The following is a 15,415-nucleotide window of genomic DNA, read 5'->3' on the forward strand; positions in this document are numbered from 1 at the left end:
GTGGTATTGATGTATTATCCTAATATCTGGTTCATTGAAGAGTTGAAGAGTCTTCATATTTTTGTATTCTGGATAATCAGAACTTTATCTTTCATTTCAGAAACTGACATTCACTTCCATTGAGAAGTATTACCATAACTGTAATGTTATCTCTGGAGCCAGCCACTAAAGCAGCATGTACAAGTCCATGGCTGATATACTCAGCTACCGCTTCATAGATATCCTTGGTGCATATTGTTTCTTTTCCACTTGAATCTTTTTGCACACCGTCTACATGGGTTGGCCTTTCAGTTGCTTTCTCACTGCAAGTACCACAATTAGTCATTTCTGGTAGAAATGTTTGTGTATTTTTAGGACCATGAGTGAAATATTTAGATTTTACATCAGACAAATTTTCTTTTGAATTTGTACTTGACACACGTTCTTCAGATTTACGCTGAAACAATGTGTGGGTATTACTTGTTGATTCAGTAGCGTTTGATTCATTGATTGGGAGTAACAGAGGCTTTTTGGATGATGATTCTTTTTGGATGTTTAAAGAGTATGTTTCTTCATACATTTGAAACATTGTTATTGCCAATGCAGTGACTTCCTTTTTATCCAGAACTTCCCAGAGTCCATTAGTAGCTAAGATAAGGAATTGACATAAGTCATCTATAGGGACAGACATAGTTTGAGGTACCGGGATAATGAATTTTTTCAGTTTGGGATTTCCATGAAATCCAAGTCCTCTTGTGGTTTTTATTTGCCCTTCTAGGAGTCCATATGGTTCATTTGAACTGACTACCGCTCCATTCTGAAGTACTCTTCTTTTTTCCTTTTTGCTTCTCAGAGTGTGTTCTTTGGTTAGGCGAAAGCCTTTCCCATTTCTGCATAAGAGTGCTTGTACATTACCTAAAAGATTATTAGAGAAAGTTGATCCCAGAGATTTAATAACCAGTTGTATCAAAGTATGCTGTTAACTTTAGTAATTCTGTGTTTCAATGCATAAACAAAGTAAGCCATTTTAAAATATTTTTAAATGTATAAATTGGTATCGTTGGATGATTTACAGTAATTCAAGCTGAGAGGCCAGTTTATTCCTACTTTTAAAGCAATTTAGTGTTAAAATACCGCATTTAGTATTTAAAAAACTAAAATTACAGACTCTGAAAAATCAAATGTTTTATGAAACCACTTCCAAATGTTACTTACTTTGTAGAGCCAAAAGTTGAACTTTTTTATAACCAATATATATTCCATAGAGCAGACATTTCTAAATGTTTAAATAAATGCCTTTTGTTTAAAAACAAATTTTGATTTTTTTAAAAGTGGAATTTGCTGGTTTTATAACTAGTAATGTTAAAAACTAAAATACAGGTAGGTATGGGTGATGAAAAAAAATTAGAATATGACTGTTAATGTCAGGCTTGTTAGGTTCCTGATGTGTGTGGCTAAAAAGAAATTAAACCACAGCCTTATGAAGAAAAAAATACGTGTTATTAATGTATTAAATGGATAATAGCCAACATGAAATGAAGTAAATGAATTTACCTTTCAGGAGGCAGAGGTCCACAACCTAGTATGATTGGACAGAGTATAAGTTAGTGAAGAATTGGTATCTGGCATAGACTGAGCTTATTGCCTCGTTTACATAATGGGAATTGTTAAAATATCTTGAGTTAATGGGACCAAAAGATGAAGATGTATATGGAAAATGTTTTAGAAATCTAAGAACTGTATAAATGATAATCCTAATAGCAGGACTTCTTATATTTTGTAGAAGGATTTATTAATATTTTATATTAATAGGTCTTTGCTGCTGATTATTCTACTTAGGTGTGCAGGGTTAATTGTTTTATTTCCTGGACCTTAGGTTGCATATGCTGTCAGCTGCAAATGGGGTTGTTGAAAGTAGTTGACTGTTAAAGCTAAAAGAATAGAATAATGAATAAAAAGCCCCAAGGAAGATGGAAAATGAGTAAGATTTTAAAATAGCACTGTATGTCCATGTATCTGCAAAACTGAAGGGAGAAGCAAGTCATGACAGTATAAAAGGGGGGACAGATTGGCTTTCAAGAAAAGGCCCTGTAACATTGTTTGAAGGATATGAGAATTAGCAGTGAATATAATGAAGACTTACACAAAAATTTTAATGAATCTGATTATAAATAAGAATTCAAAGTCTTAGACATAAAGATAATTTTTTAGTAGCTGGAGAGATTGTGCCATTCAGAAAATGTTATCGGAACAAAAATGGAACAGGGTTACTGGGAGAGCGTCATGTTTAGGGGGATTAATCATATAGGGATTAAGAAGAACTGCTTTGAGATGTTACTTAAGCCTTTTTAAGATATCTTGTATAATCAGGCAAGGTATTCCATAGATAGAGGGCTGTGATGTAACTGCCTCCTGCAATTGCTGGGTGATCTCTGACTTGTGAAAAGGAAAAGTATTCTGTAAGTCAGAGTGACCTTGGAATTCTGAAAGGAATTCTGTATCTGAATGGTCAAGATCAAGATTTTTTTTCAGCTAAAGCCAGCAAGGCTACTTACTGTTGAAGATAACAGGAAAGTTTTAAGGAAGAACTGGAGAAAAGAGGAAGAAAACTTAGGTAGTGGTAAGAAAAGGAAACATACCTAGGATGTAGGAGTGCCCTGGGATAAAAAGATGGCTTGTTTAGAAGAAACAGCATGGGGAAGTGGAAAGACTTGGGAGCCTGACACACTTAAACTTGAGTCCCACTTTGTGTGACATTCATTAAGTCACTTCATTTAGCTAACAGTTTTCCACCTGCAGTTTTTTGTCAATGCTATTGTGAGGATTTAAGAAGGTACGTATATATAGATATTTCAGAGAGGAAAGGAGAGGGAGAGAAACAACGATGAGAAAGAATCTGATTGGCTCCCTCCTGCACGCCCCCTACTGGGGAAGGAACCTGCAACCCAGGCATGTGTCCTTGATGGGAATCGAACCTGGGACCCTTCAGTTTGAAGGCTTGACACTCTATCCACTAAGCCATACCAGCTAGGGTAAGAAGGTACTTTTAATAAGTAGACACTTGATAAAGGTTTTTCCTTTGCCTGCTTTCCTCTTCACAGAACACAAGGAGCCTATCCAAAAATAAATTGAGATGAAGCTACACATCAGAACCATTTATTTAAAAATTGCAAGAAAGTCTCTTATGAAATAGAATTATAGGCTTAAGGGAATAGGGAGCAATAACTGGAGAAATGAAGAAATAGTTATTGGGAAAAGAAAAAGCAATTGAAAAATAGCAAAGCTAAGGAAATTGACACACATGAAGTATACCTAAAATGGAAGCATAACAGAAGTGCATGTAAATGATGTTAGGGGTTAAACAATCTTTGTCTAGTTTTTGTTAAGGACTCTTAATTTTGGCCAAAAAGGCTGAATTTATATGGGAGGACATCATGATGTGGAGCTACTTTTCCCTGGGTATTCCCTGTTTCATTATGTAAAATGTGTGTGCATGAAACTCATGTTCACCATTATAAAGCTGGAACCAGATAATATTTTACATATCAGTCAACTATCTGTCAAGTATTTGTTGGATGTGTTCTCAGAATCAGGTTTGTATGTATGTGACCCACCACCAAGTTGGTCCTAAATCCAAAGAACAGTATCCTTATAAGATATCAGAAGAGTAAAAAGCCATGGGAAAATGGAAGCATAGATTGGAGTTTTGCAGCCTTGGGCCAAGCAGTGCCTGTAGCCACTAGAAGCTGAAAGAGGCAAGCATTTTCCCTTAGAGCAGTGGTTCTCAACCTTCCTAATGCCGCGACCCTTTAATACAGTTCCTCATGTTGTGGTGACTCCCAATTTCATTGTTACAAATTGAACATAATTAAAGTATAGTGATTAATCACAAAAAGAATATGTAATTATATATGTGTTTTCCGATGGTCCTAGGTGACCCCTGTGAAAGGGTCGTTTGACCCCCAAAGGGGTCACGACCCACAGGTTGAGAACCACTGCCTTAGAGGCTTCAGAGGAAGTGTGGCTTATCAACACCTTAATTTAGGTTTCTGGACTCCAGAACTTGTGATAGGAAACTAGATCATGGGGCATGCAAATAAGCAGAAAAAAACTACCCACAGTTTAAAAAAAAATAAAACTAAGAACTGACACAGATGTTGGGATTAGTAGACAAGAACATTAAAAGTTATAACAATACCATATGTTTAAAAAGTTAAGTAGAGCCCTAACCGGTTTGGCTCAGTGGATAGAGCGTCGGCCTGCGGACTGAAAGGTCCCAGGTTCGATTCCGGTCAAGGGCATGTACCTTGGTTGCACGCACATCCCCAGTAGGGGGTGTGCAAGAGGCAGCTGATCAATGTTTCTCTCTCATCGATGTTTCTAACTCTCTATCCCTCTCCCTTCCTCTCTGTAAAAAATCAATAAAATATAATAAAAAGTTGAGTACAGACATGGAAGATAATTTTTAAAATGCAAACTTGTAAAGATGAAAATAAAATGTTAGCTCTGGCCAGTGTGGCTCAGTTGGTTGGAGTGTCATTCTGTACCCTGAAAGGTGGCGCGTTCAATTCCTAGTCAGGGCACGTACCCATATTGTGGGTTCAATTTCCAGTTTGAGAGAGTCAGCCAATTAATGTTTCTCTCATATTGATATTTCTCTTCCTCTTTAAAATCAATAAAAATATATTGGGTGAAGATTAAATAAATAAAAATACAATGTTAAAAGTGAAAAATACACCCTAGTCAGTTTGGCTCAGTGGATAGAACGTTGGCCTGAGGACCAAAGTTCTGCTTAAGGCAATGCTTCTCAACCTTGGCTGCACATTAGAATCACCTGGGAATCTTTTAAATCCTGATTTCTGGGCCTCATCCTCCAGAAATTCTTTGTTATGGGGTGGGGCCACAACATTAGCAACAAAGCAACAGAATTTCCGGAGGATGAGGCCCAGAAATCCGGATTTTAAAAAGATTCCCAGGTGATTCTAATGTGCAGCCAAGGTTGAGAACCATTGGCTTAAGGGCACATACTTCAGTTGCAGGCTCCTGAGCTGGGCCCTGGTCAGAGCGTGTGCAGGAGGCAACCAATCGATGTGTTACATCGATATTTCTCTCAGTCTTTACCTCTCTCTTCCACTCTAAAAATCAATGGAAAAATATCCCTAGCTGCTTTGGCTCAGTAGATAGAGCATCAGCATGCAGACTGAAGGGTCCTGGGGTTCAATTCCAGTCAAGGGCACATGCCCGGGTTGCGGGCTCGATTCCCTGGTATGGGGGTGTGTGCAGAAGGCAGGTGATTCTCATCATTGATATCTCTCCCTCTCCCTCTCGGAAATCACTAAAAATATATATTAAAAAATACAATGGATATGATTAATGGCAAATTAGATGTTGCAGAAGAAAAAAAAATGGTGATTTTGAAAACTAACAAAATCTAAAGAACATTATGGAGATTTTGGACAATCTCAATTGGCCTAAAGTACATCATTGAAATTCCTTAAGGAGAGGAGAAAACTTGGAGAAAAAATTTGAGGTGCATCACAATTTTGCTTAAAACCAATGATAAAACCTTTAAACCATCAGTCAGGGAAGGGAAAGACACATAGACAGGAATAGTGGTAATAGAAGATTTCTCATAAATAATGCAAGCCATAAAGACCCAGCGATTCCACTCCTGGGAATATATCCAAAGAACCTGAAACAATTCAAAAGAATATATGCACCCCTATGTTCACTGCAGCATTATTTACAATAGCCAAGATTTTGAAACAGACCAAGTGCCCATCAGTAGATGAGTGGATAAAAAAGCTGTGGTACATTTGCAGAATGAAATACTATTCAGCCATAAAGAAGAAGGAAAGCTTACCTTTTATGGATGAGGGACCTGGAGAGTATTATGCTAAGTGAAATAACCCAGTCAGATAAATACAACTACCATGTTGTCAGGGCCAGCCTGACAGGTTGAGCCGGGCTGAGGCAGGAAGGTGGGAATTTTAGTATATGTGCTGCCGAAGCGAGCACAGAAAGGTGGGAATTGAGAAAATAAAGAAAGACAGGAAAGCGGGATCGGGAGGACTACAGCTCTCGAGGAACTGAAGCAGGTTTATTAGCCACACAATCTTATTTATACACAAGACACTGAATAGGAGGTCAAGAGGAATGTATTCTTTGTTCCTCTTAATCTCTAAGGGAGAGACAGCAGAAGGACAAGTTCTCAGTACAGCATATCTCAGTAAATAGTTACCGACTTCTTGGTAAGCTATGAAAGGCTGTTCTCATTCTACTGATAATCGCCATCCAAACAAGTCTGGGAAAACTGTGTGGGTAAGGGTCCCAGCCTTGCTAGCCCCCTTCAGGTGCAAGGACCTTGCCAGCTTACATCTGGCCCCCAACACCATGTGATTTCACTTATATGTGGGCTATAATGAACATAATAAACCAGCAACATAGAGCTATCAGAGAGGAGGTGGGTTGGGAGTCTGGGTGAAAAAGGTGAAGGAGTTAAGAAAAAAGAAAGAAGACTCAGACACAGAAAAAATAAAATACCTTCACAGCAAAAAAAAAAAAAGGGGGGGGGGGGATGTAAGCCAGAAGACAGTAAAAGAAAAATAAATCCTAGTCGTAACACTGAAAAGAAAAAAACCTGTCAATCTAGAATTCTATGCCAAATAAATACATCTTTGAAAAACACAAATGTAAATAGAGTCTTAGAATTTATCACCAGAAGACATTACAAAAACTATTAAAAGTTTTTCAAGCAGGCCCAGTCGGCGTGGATCAGTGATTGAGTGTCAACCTATGAACCAGGAGGTCATGGTTTGATTCCCAGTCAGGGCACATACCCGGGTTGCGGGCTTGATCCCCAGTGTGGGGCGTGCAGGAGATGGCCCTTCAATGATTCTCTCTCATCGTTGATGTTTCAGTCTCTCCCTCTCCCTTCTCTGAAATCAATAAAAATATAATTTTTTTTTTTAAGTTTTTCAAGCAGAAGGAATCTAAAACACAGGGTGTCCCCAAAAAATGTATACACACTTTAACAGCTGATTCTATTTCATTTTGAAAATGAAATGTATTTTAATAAACACTGTCTTTATAATTATTCAAAGTGTGTATACATTCTTGGGGACACCTGGTATATCAATTTGTCTTACTGAAATCTATTTTAAAAATAATTGAATGCTTAAACAAGAAAAGATGTTACATATAATATATATTGATAAAATGGCAATACTCAAATTGTGCAGAATCAACACAATCTCAAAATATCAGGTAGATATTTTTGGGAAATTGATAAGCTGATCTTGAAATACTTCATAAACCTATGAGGAATAAAGTAAATTTTAAAAGCATCAAGAAAAATTATAAAATGAATTATAAATGAGAAGTGATAAGAATAAAAAAATCAGGAATATCAGTTGGGAAGTATCTTTTTTCACATGTACAAAATCAGTTATTTAATGGCTTCATCACTGCCCTCACGTTTCATTATAAAGTGAGGTGTTTTTATTTTAATTCCAGAGTTGTGATGACACTGGTATTTTAAAATTTCAAACAAGACAAATGAATTCACTTGCTACAATTATAGATCTTGTTTTATAAAATAAAAAAATATGTTCTTAATAAATTTATGCGAACATTTATTTTTTTATAGTCCATTTAAATTATCTTCTTTCCAGACACCTTGATGCAGAATAAAGTTTTCCATCAATTATATTCTTTTAGGAACACTTCTGTAGTGTAAGTCATGACCTCCCTTTCACAAGTTGAATGTTTTTCCTATATTTTTGTTTCTGTTAAAATCAGGGATGCCTAAGTAAAAGAGTGTAACACACTTATATATAAGCCTCAGAATTAGCCATATAGTAAACTAGACATTTAATGATCTTATCTACTTGACTATCTCTTAATTTTTCCTTTAATTTTGCAAGAACCCTGATATCTAATGATATTTTCTAATAAAGGTCCCAAGTCCAGGAATATGGGACAGTTCTCACTTGGGTCTGAAATCTAAAAACTCTCTGCTCAGTGGAGGAGGCCTACTCTGAAGCACTTTGGAATCTCAGGGTAGAGCCTGAGAAATGACAATGACTTCAAGGAAATTGGCACTGCACTTGGTTCTTGGTGTTGCTTAATCTGGAGTTCTCATTTGGGGCTCAGAACCTGAACTAGATCAGAAACAGGCTGACTTCCAAGACCTTGACATTGTAATGGTCTTTGTGATTATCTGGCCCTAGTTCAGAGCCATCTCTGTCACTGAGGCCCAGCCTCCTCAGCCTCTGGAAGCAATCCCCTCCAGAGGCAGAATTATTTCCATTCTATTACCTCTGAGACCTTGAACAAATGATCTCACTTCGCCAAGCTTCCATTTTCTCATCTGGAGAAGTGGGTTAACAAAACTTAGATATAGGGGGTGGGGGAAAGAACAGATACTTAAGGGTACAAACTTGGAATGAGTGGTAAATAAGTCCTAGAGATCTAATGCACAGTATAGGGAATGGAGAAAACAGTATTGCATTATAGTCATCAGACTTGTTGAGAGACTACTAGACCTTAATTATTCCAACCACTAAAAAGAAATAGTTATGCAATGTGATACAGGTGTTAATTATTGCTACAATGGCAACCATATTACAATATATAAGTGTACCACATTAACATATTATACACCTTAAACTTGCACCAATGTTATACATCAAATATATATTTGTAATATATTTTTTATTGATTTCACAGAGGAAGGGAGAGGGAGAGAGAAACATCAATGATGAGAGAGCATCATTGATTGGCTGCCTCCTGCATGCCCCCCATTGGGGATCGAGCCTGCAATCCCAGCATGTGCCCTTGACTGAAATCAAACCCAGGACCCTTCAGTCCACAAGCCAACGCTCTATCTACTGAACCAAACCAGCCAGGGCAAATATATTTTTTTAAATGCTGTGCATTTAGATGTGTTTCTTGTTTGTTTGTTTGTTTGTTTGTTTGTTTTTTAAATATAGGGAGAGAGAGAAACATCAATGATGAGAATCATTGATTGGTTGCCTCCTGCACACCCCCTGCTGGGGATGGAGCCCGAAACCTGGGCATGTGCCCTTCCTTGACCGGAATCAAACCTGGGACCCTTCAGTCCACACGCAGGCCGATGCTCTATCCACTGAGCCAAACCACAGGGTCATCAAATATATTTTTAAATAAAAACCCCCAGCAGTTAGATATCAGGGTTTTTGTAAGGCTAAATGAGAAATTATTTAGTATTTAACAAGCAGACTCTATCAATAATAATTATATCCATGAATGGGGTGGTGGAGTCCTGGACATCTCATGAAACTGCGTGTAACTCAGATTCACTTCACTAAAACGGTTTTACTCCTGTGCTTTTCCTTTCGGCAAGCTCCTAAACTGGAACTTTAGCACCAAATGTCAAAAGAATGGCTTCCTGAAATAAAAGTAAAAGAATACAGTAAATATTTGAGAAAGCATGCCATAAAATTGAGGCATGCACTATTGTTTTCTCTGAGATGAAATGGATGCCACTTGGCCAGTGAGCACAGGAGTGCCCTATTGCAAATGTATTAGTAATCAGAATAAATGACCAATATACCAACTGAACAATTATACTAACAATAGTCAAAGTATTTTCCATTCTTCTGAAAAAGGAGTGTGAGAAACGTTTTTTGTTTCTCTCAGAACTTAACAAATGTAATGTATTTGCTTTGCCTTTATTAACTGCTGTATTGCTGCCCACTTAGAAAGTTTAATGTTTTGGTGACATTATTTCATATATGTGCCTCCTTGGAAAAGAATTATAATTGCACAACCGGTGTGGCTCAGTGGTTGAGCATTGACCTATGAACCAAGAAGTCATGATTCGATTCCCAGTCAGGGCACATGCCTAGGTTGCAGGCTTGATCCCCAGTGTGAGACATGCAGAAAGCAGCCAATCAACAATTCCTTCTCATCACTGATATATCTCTCTCTCCCTCTCCCTTCCTCTGTGAAATCAATATTAATATATTTTAAAAATAAACAGAAAAAAATTACAATGATTTGTGTGCCTGTCATCTGCATTTAAACTGGTTATTGGTCATTTCTTAATTGGTCAATGCAATATTAGGCATTAATAAGTCACTAAATAATTCTGGAAACATAAGAGGTCTTGCTGCCAGGAATTAAAAAATGTTAAGGTATAACCTGGCACTTCAGTGTACCTACCAGTGTATGCAATATGTAGTTCTCCAGAAATTATTTGTGGCACGTTCTGGGAAGGTAACCTCTCTGGCAAACCATCATGGTCAATGGGTCTCTGATTCTTCTCGTCATGGGAACTTGTGATTTTGCCTTCCAATATACAGGCAACTGCAGAACAGCCACTCCATCGAACCCTGGATACTTCTTGCCTTCCAAGACGTAAAAGCCTATCCATTCTCCAAAATGCTTTGGCAAAGGCTTTGTGTATGCTCTCATGCTCACACCATGATTCTTTTGTTTGTTTGCTTGCAGAGAAGAGGCTTTCTAGAGCGATGTACTCTTCCCTAAACACTGTCTGGAAGGAATTGATTAATGTTTGCTCTTTGGGGGTCATTTGGTAGGATGGATCAAATCTGGAAAGCTGATGGAGAAGTAAAACTGGGAGTTCCTTGGATGTGAAGTCTGCTGCTGATGGACCATGATGTCCATCAAACAAACCGAAGAAACACACATTCGGTTTACTGCCAAAATGATTCACGACAGTAAATTTATCATTCATGTGCACTTTCCACGTAGAATTCTTGTCATTGCAAATGGCTGCTCCTTTAATTAATGGATGGCGGATTTTTTGTGAATAGATGGAACTGTTGGGAATGTTGTCCATAATCTTATAGAACGCTGGTATTTGTTTCTTCCAAAGTAGTTCTAAAGCATTATTCAAGCTGTCTAGGCCTTTTTCAGAATATGTAGAAGATGACAGTAGTTTAGTAATGGTAAACTTTCTCTTACTAGAAATCGCTAAGCGTGTTGGTTTAAATCCACTCCTCCATTCAAGACCCAGTGCGGCTAGAGCTTCATGTTGCCTTTTGTGTAGGAAAAATCCAGTTAGGTCAATTTCCTTCTTGCATATGGAACAGGGGATTGTGATCACTTTATCACGGAGCTGCTGCTCTTGCTGGTCTGCAGCATAACATAATGGTCTTTCCTCCTTCCTTCTAAAATGCTTTCTTCTCCATAAAACTAGGAATTCCGCTTCTGAATCAAATTTTTTCATATTCCATTTCATCACTCTCCAAACTACTCTGCAAGCAGGAGGAAAGATATTTATGTGCCAGGAATGATGCAGACCCATATCTTTGCAATTTACTTTGGTTCCTCATGATTTTATCTAGACTTAGAATTGAATATTGATGCATCTTTCTGCGATTTCAAAAAAAAAAAAAGAGAACAAACCACACACATGGGAAATATTGAATAAATTGGTGATTGACCTGTGTGTGACTGAATAAAATTAGGCAAAATCTCCACAAAGTCAGCTTGACATCTAAGAGCAAATACTCAGAGAAATCAGCACAATATTTAATCCCAGGCATCTGGAGGTATGTTCTTAAGACTTAGGAATTTGATTTCAAAATATGAGCATACTTACTTTCATACTCTATTTTGTCTTGCTTAAAAACACTTTTGTCCTAATTAAAGGGTTTGCCAAAAAAATGAATGGGAGATGCCAAAACCAGACTGATGGTAAGAACAGAATTTTTTAGGACCACAATGGGCAAGAGGTACGGGCTGAGAAAAGGAAAGAAAGCTGTGGACCTGGATGATAAATTTCTGGAGAGCTGACACCTTCCTGTCAGAAGCATCTAGAACAGTATTCAGCACATGGGGACATGTTTATCCATTTTATGCACAAATCCTAGGGCATGGAATCTTTGCAAGGGCCTATGGAAATGTTAGAGACCCGAAAAAAAAAAATGCTTTGGTTATAAAATATTTTAAAATCCGAAACATCAAAGATAGTGGCTTGAAATGCTTATGAAATGTGGCATTTTGAAAATTAGATAACTTCAACTCAATTCATACATAAATTATATTTGATATGAGTACATTTAATGTATTAGATATGATGAAGGGTAGGGCCTACAAAAATAATGCCTGGAGCCCATACGGACTTAAAGCATTCTAGGCATCATAACAGGTATTTAAGAATGTTGATGGCTGAGATAAGAAATGAGCCCATTTAGCTCTGGCTGGTGTGGCTTAGTTGGTTGAGGATCCTCCCATGCCACTGCAAGGTCGCTGGTTTGATTCCCAGTCAGAGCACATGTCTGGGTTGCTGGTTCATTCCCCAATAGGGAACATGCAGTAGGAGGTAGCCAATCCATGTTTCTCACATCAATCTCTCTCTCTCTCTCGCTCTCAATCTCGCTCTCGCTCTCTCTCAAATCAATAAAAATATATTTTAAAAATGATATGCTAAAAAAAGAAATGAGCCCTAACCTGTTTGGCTCAGTGGATAGAGCGTCGGCCTGCAGACTCAAGGGTCCCAGGTTTGATTCCGGTCAAGGGCATGTACCTTGGTTGTGGGCACATCCCCAATAGGGGGTGTGCAGGAGGCAGCTGATCAGTGTTTCTCTCTCATTGATGTTTCTAACTCTCTATCCCTCTCCCTTCCTCTCTGTAAAAAATCAATAAAATATATTTAAAAAAAAATGAGCCCTTTTAGTAATAATGACAAAATAATTTTTATATAATAATAAAAGTGCCCTAGCCAATTTGGCTCAGTGGATAGAGTGTTGGCCTGTGGATTGAAGGGTCCTGGGTTTGATTCCAGTCAAGGGCACATGCCCAGGTTGTGGGCTCAATCCCCAGTAGGGGGTGTGCAGGAAGCAGCTGATCACTAATTCTCTCTTATCATCGATGTTTCTTTCCTTCTCCCTTCTTCTCTGAAATCAATAGGGGAAAAAAAAAAAAATATATATATATATATACACACACACACACACACACACACACACACACACACACACACTAGAGGCCCGGTGCACAAAAATTTGTGCACTCGGGGGGGGAGGGGGGGTCCCTCAGCCCGGCCTGTGCCCTCTCGCAGTCTGGGACCCCTTGGGAGATAACGACCTGCTGGCTTAGGCCTGCTCCCGGGTGGCAGAGGGCAGGCCCAATCCCTAGGTGCAGCCCCTGGTAGGGCTCAGAGCAGGGCTGATTGGGGAGTTGGGGTGCCGCCCCCTGTCATGCACAGAGCAGGGCGGATCGGGAGGTTGCGATGCCACCCTCAGTCACACTCAAGGCAGGGGTTGCAGCATCACCCCCTGTCACGCACAGAGCAGGACCCATCAGGGGGGTTGGGGCTCCGTACCCTGTCACGCACAGAGCAGGGCCTATCAGGGGGTTGGGGTGCTCCCCCCTGTCACACACAGAGCAGGGCCTGTGGGGGGGGGGGGCTTGGGGCTCCGCACCCTGTCACACACAGAGCAGGGCCGTTCAGGGGGTTGGGGCACCGCACCCTGTCACACACAGAGCTGCAAGGCGATCAGGGGGTTGGGGCGCCTTCCCCTGTCACGAACAGAGCAGGGTGGATAGGGAGGTTGTGGCCCCGCCCCCTGACACCAATTTGCATGTTTCTCTTTTTTTAGTGTAGATATATATATCCTATCTAATAAAAGAGAAACATGGCAATTAGCCGTACCTCCGCTAACCTTCCCATTGGCTAGTCGGGGCGATATGCAAATTAACTGCCAGCCAAGATGGCAGCCGGCAGCCAGACAGCTTGAAGCGAACATGAGGCTTGTTTGTTTCAGTGACGGAGGAAGCCAACTTTCCCCGCCTGCCGCTGCCGGCCTCTGAGCTTGCAGTTTGAAACATTGTTACAAATATAGAAGCTAAACAAAACCCCAGAAACCTGCTTTCAGCCAACCATGATCTCAGAGCTGGAGTTGAAACAGTGTTTCGATTATAGAACCCAAACAAACCAGATACCTGCTTTCAGCAGCCGAGGCCTAAGAGCTGGAGCCAAGCCTCAGAGCTAAAGCTGGCCCAGAATAAAAAAAAAAGAAAAAAAGGAGCGGTTGGGAGCTTCAGTCACCCGCCAGCCTGAAAACGGTCCTCAGCCCCTCACCCAGACTGGCCAGGCACCCCAGTGGGGACCCCCACCCTGAAGGGGGTGTGACCAGATGCAAACAGCCATCAGCCCCTCACCCAGGCTGGCCAGGCACCCAAGCGAGACCCCCACGCTGATCCAGAACACCCTTCAGGGCAAACCAGCTGGCCACCACCAATGCACCAGGCCTCTATCCTATATAGTAAAAGGGTAATATGCCTCCTAGCACCGGGATCAGCGGAGCCGCGAGGCCTCCCGGCACCGGGATCAGCATGACAGGGGGCAGCGCCCAAACCCCCTGATTGGCCCTCTCTGTGCGTGACAGGGGGTGGCGCCGCAACCTCCCCATTGACCCTGCCTTGAGTGTGACTGAGGGTGGCATCACAACCTCCCAATCTGCCCTGCTCTGTGCATAACAGGGGGTGGTGCCCCAACTCCCCAATCAGCCCTGCTCTAAGCCCGATCAGGGGCTGCACCTAGGGATTGGGCCTGCCCTCTGCCACCCGGGAGCAGGCCTATGCTAGCAGGTCGTTATCTCCCGAGGGGTCCCAGACTGCGAGAGGGCACAGGCCGAGTGCACAAATTTTTGTGCACTGGGCCTCTAGTGTGTATATATATTTGATTTTATTTTACAGAGAGGAAGGGAGAGGGAAAGAGAGAAACATCAATGAGAGAGAAACATCGATCAGAAGCCTCCTGCACACCTTATACTGCGGATGTGCCCTCAACCAAGGTACATGCCCTTGAACGGAATCGAACCTGGGGCCTTTCAATCTGCAGGCTGATGCTCTATCCACTGAGCCAAACCAGTTAGGGCTAGGAATATATTGTAAACATTTAATAGAAGCAATGCATAATCATTTTTTAAGTTCAATGCAGGAGGATACAAAGTAGAAATAGCAGCATATTAGTGAGCCTCCCTGGCTCTGCCTAATCAATGAAAAAATTTTTATGGAAAATTTTAAGATAGAAGGAAGCCAAGTGCTGCAGAAGGGAGCGAAGCAGCGGAGAAGGGAAAGGAGCTGAAGCAGTGGACACAGATATATTTTAGAGAACCAAGATGGCGGCATAGGTTAACGCCGGAGTTTGCTGCTTTGAACAACTACTTCAAAAGTGAAACCAAAAAACGGAAGGGACATCACCCAGAACCACAGGAACGCTGGCTGAGTGGAAGTCCTACAACTAGGAGGAAAGAGAAACGCATACGGACACTCAGAGGAGGCGCAGTGCTGAAGTCAAATTCTGAGGTGCGGAGTGCGCGGAGCGGGCTGGCGGCGGAGGGCGCGGTTGGCGTTTTCAATCGGGAGGGAGTCGCAGACTCTGAGCTCCAGATCCGGGCGAGTCTTTAGGGACCCAGAC

The 15,415-nt window shown here is 40.7% G+C and overlaps 2 protein-coding genes across 2 annotated transcripts in view; one reads left to right on the plus strand and one right to left on the minus strand.

The window, feature by feature from the left end:
- RAB5A (RAB5A, member RAS oncogene family) overlaps positions 1-292 on the plus strand; it is a 33,640-nt gene extending 33,348 nt beyond the window's left edge. Inside the window, exon 6 of the mRNA XM_036332728.1 lies at positions 101-292. Coding sequence (XP_036188621.1) covers positions 101-123 — 23 coding nt within the window. The 3' untranslated portion in view covers positions 124-292. The remainder of the gene's footprint in view (positions 1-100) is intronic.
- Positions 34-11,731, minus strand: PP2D1 (protein phosphatase 2C like domain containing 1). Its single transcript, XM_036332730.1, has 2 exons — positions 10,186-11,731; positions 34-894 (listed from the first exon to the last, which is right to left on the minus strand). Exons 1-2 carry the CDS (start codon positions 11,291-11,293, stop codon positions 92-94), a joined length of 1,911 nt encoding a protein of 636 aa, XP_036188623.1. The 5' UTR covers positions 11,294-11,731; the 3' UTR covers positions 34-91.
- Positions 11,732-15,415: the final 3,684 nt, after the last annotated feature.

Source organism: Myotis myotis, unplaced genomic scaffold, assembly GCF_014108235.1.
Source record: "Myotis myotis isolate mMyoMyo1 unplaced genomic scaffold, mMyoMyo1.p scaffold_m19_p_13, whole genome shotgun sequence".
Taxonomy (NCBI): domain Eukaryota; kingdom Metazoa; phylum Chordata; class Mammalia; order Chiroptera; family Vespertilionidae; genus Myotis; species Myotis myotis.

Bases quoted from the DNA above. Each gene is read 5' to 3' on its own strand.
- PP2D1 (XM_036332730.1), bottom strand. From the start codon at position 11,293: ATGGGTCTGCATCATTCCTGGCACATAAATATCTTTCCTCCTGCTTGC. The intron at 895-10,185 runs GTAGGTACACTG...ATAATCTTTTAG, and splicing joins ACTACATATTGCATACACTG to GTAATGTACAAGCACTCTTA.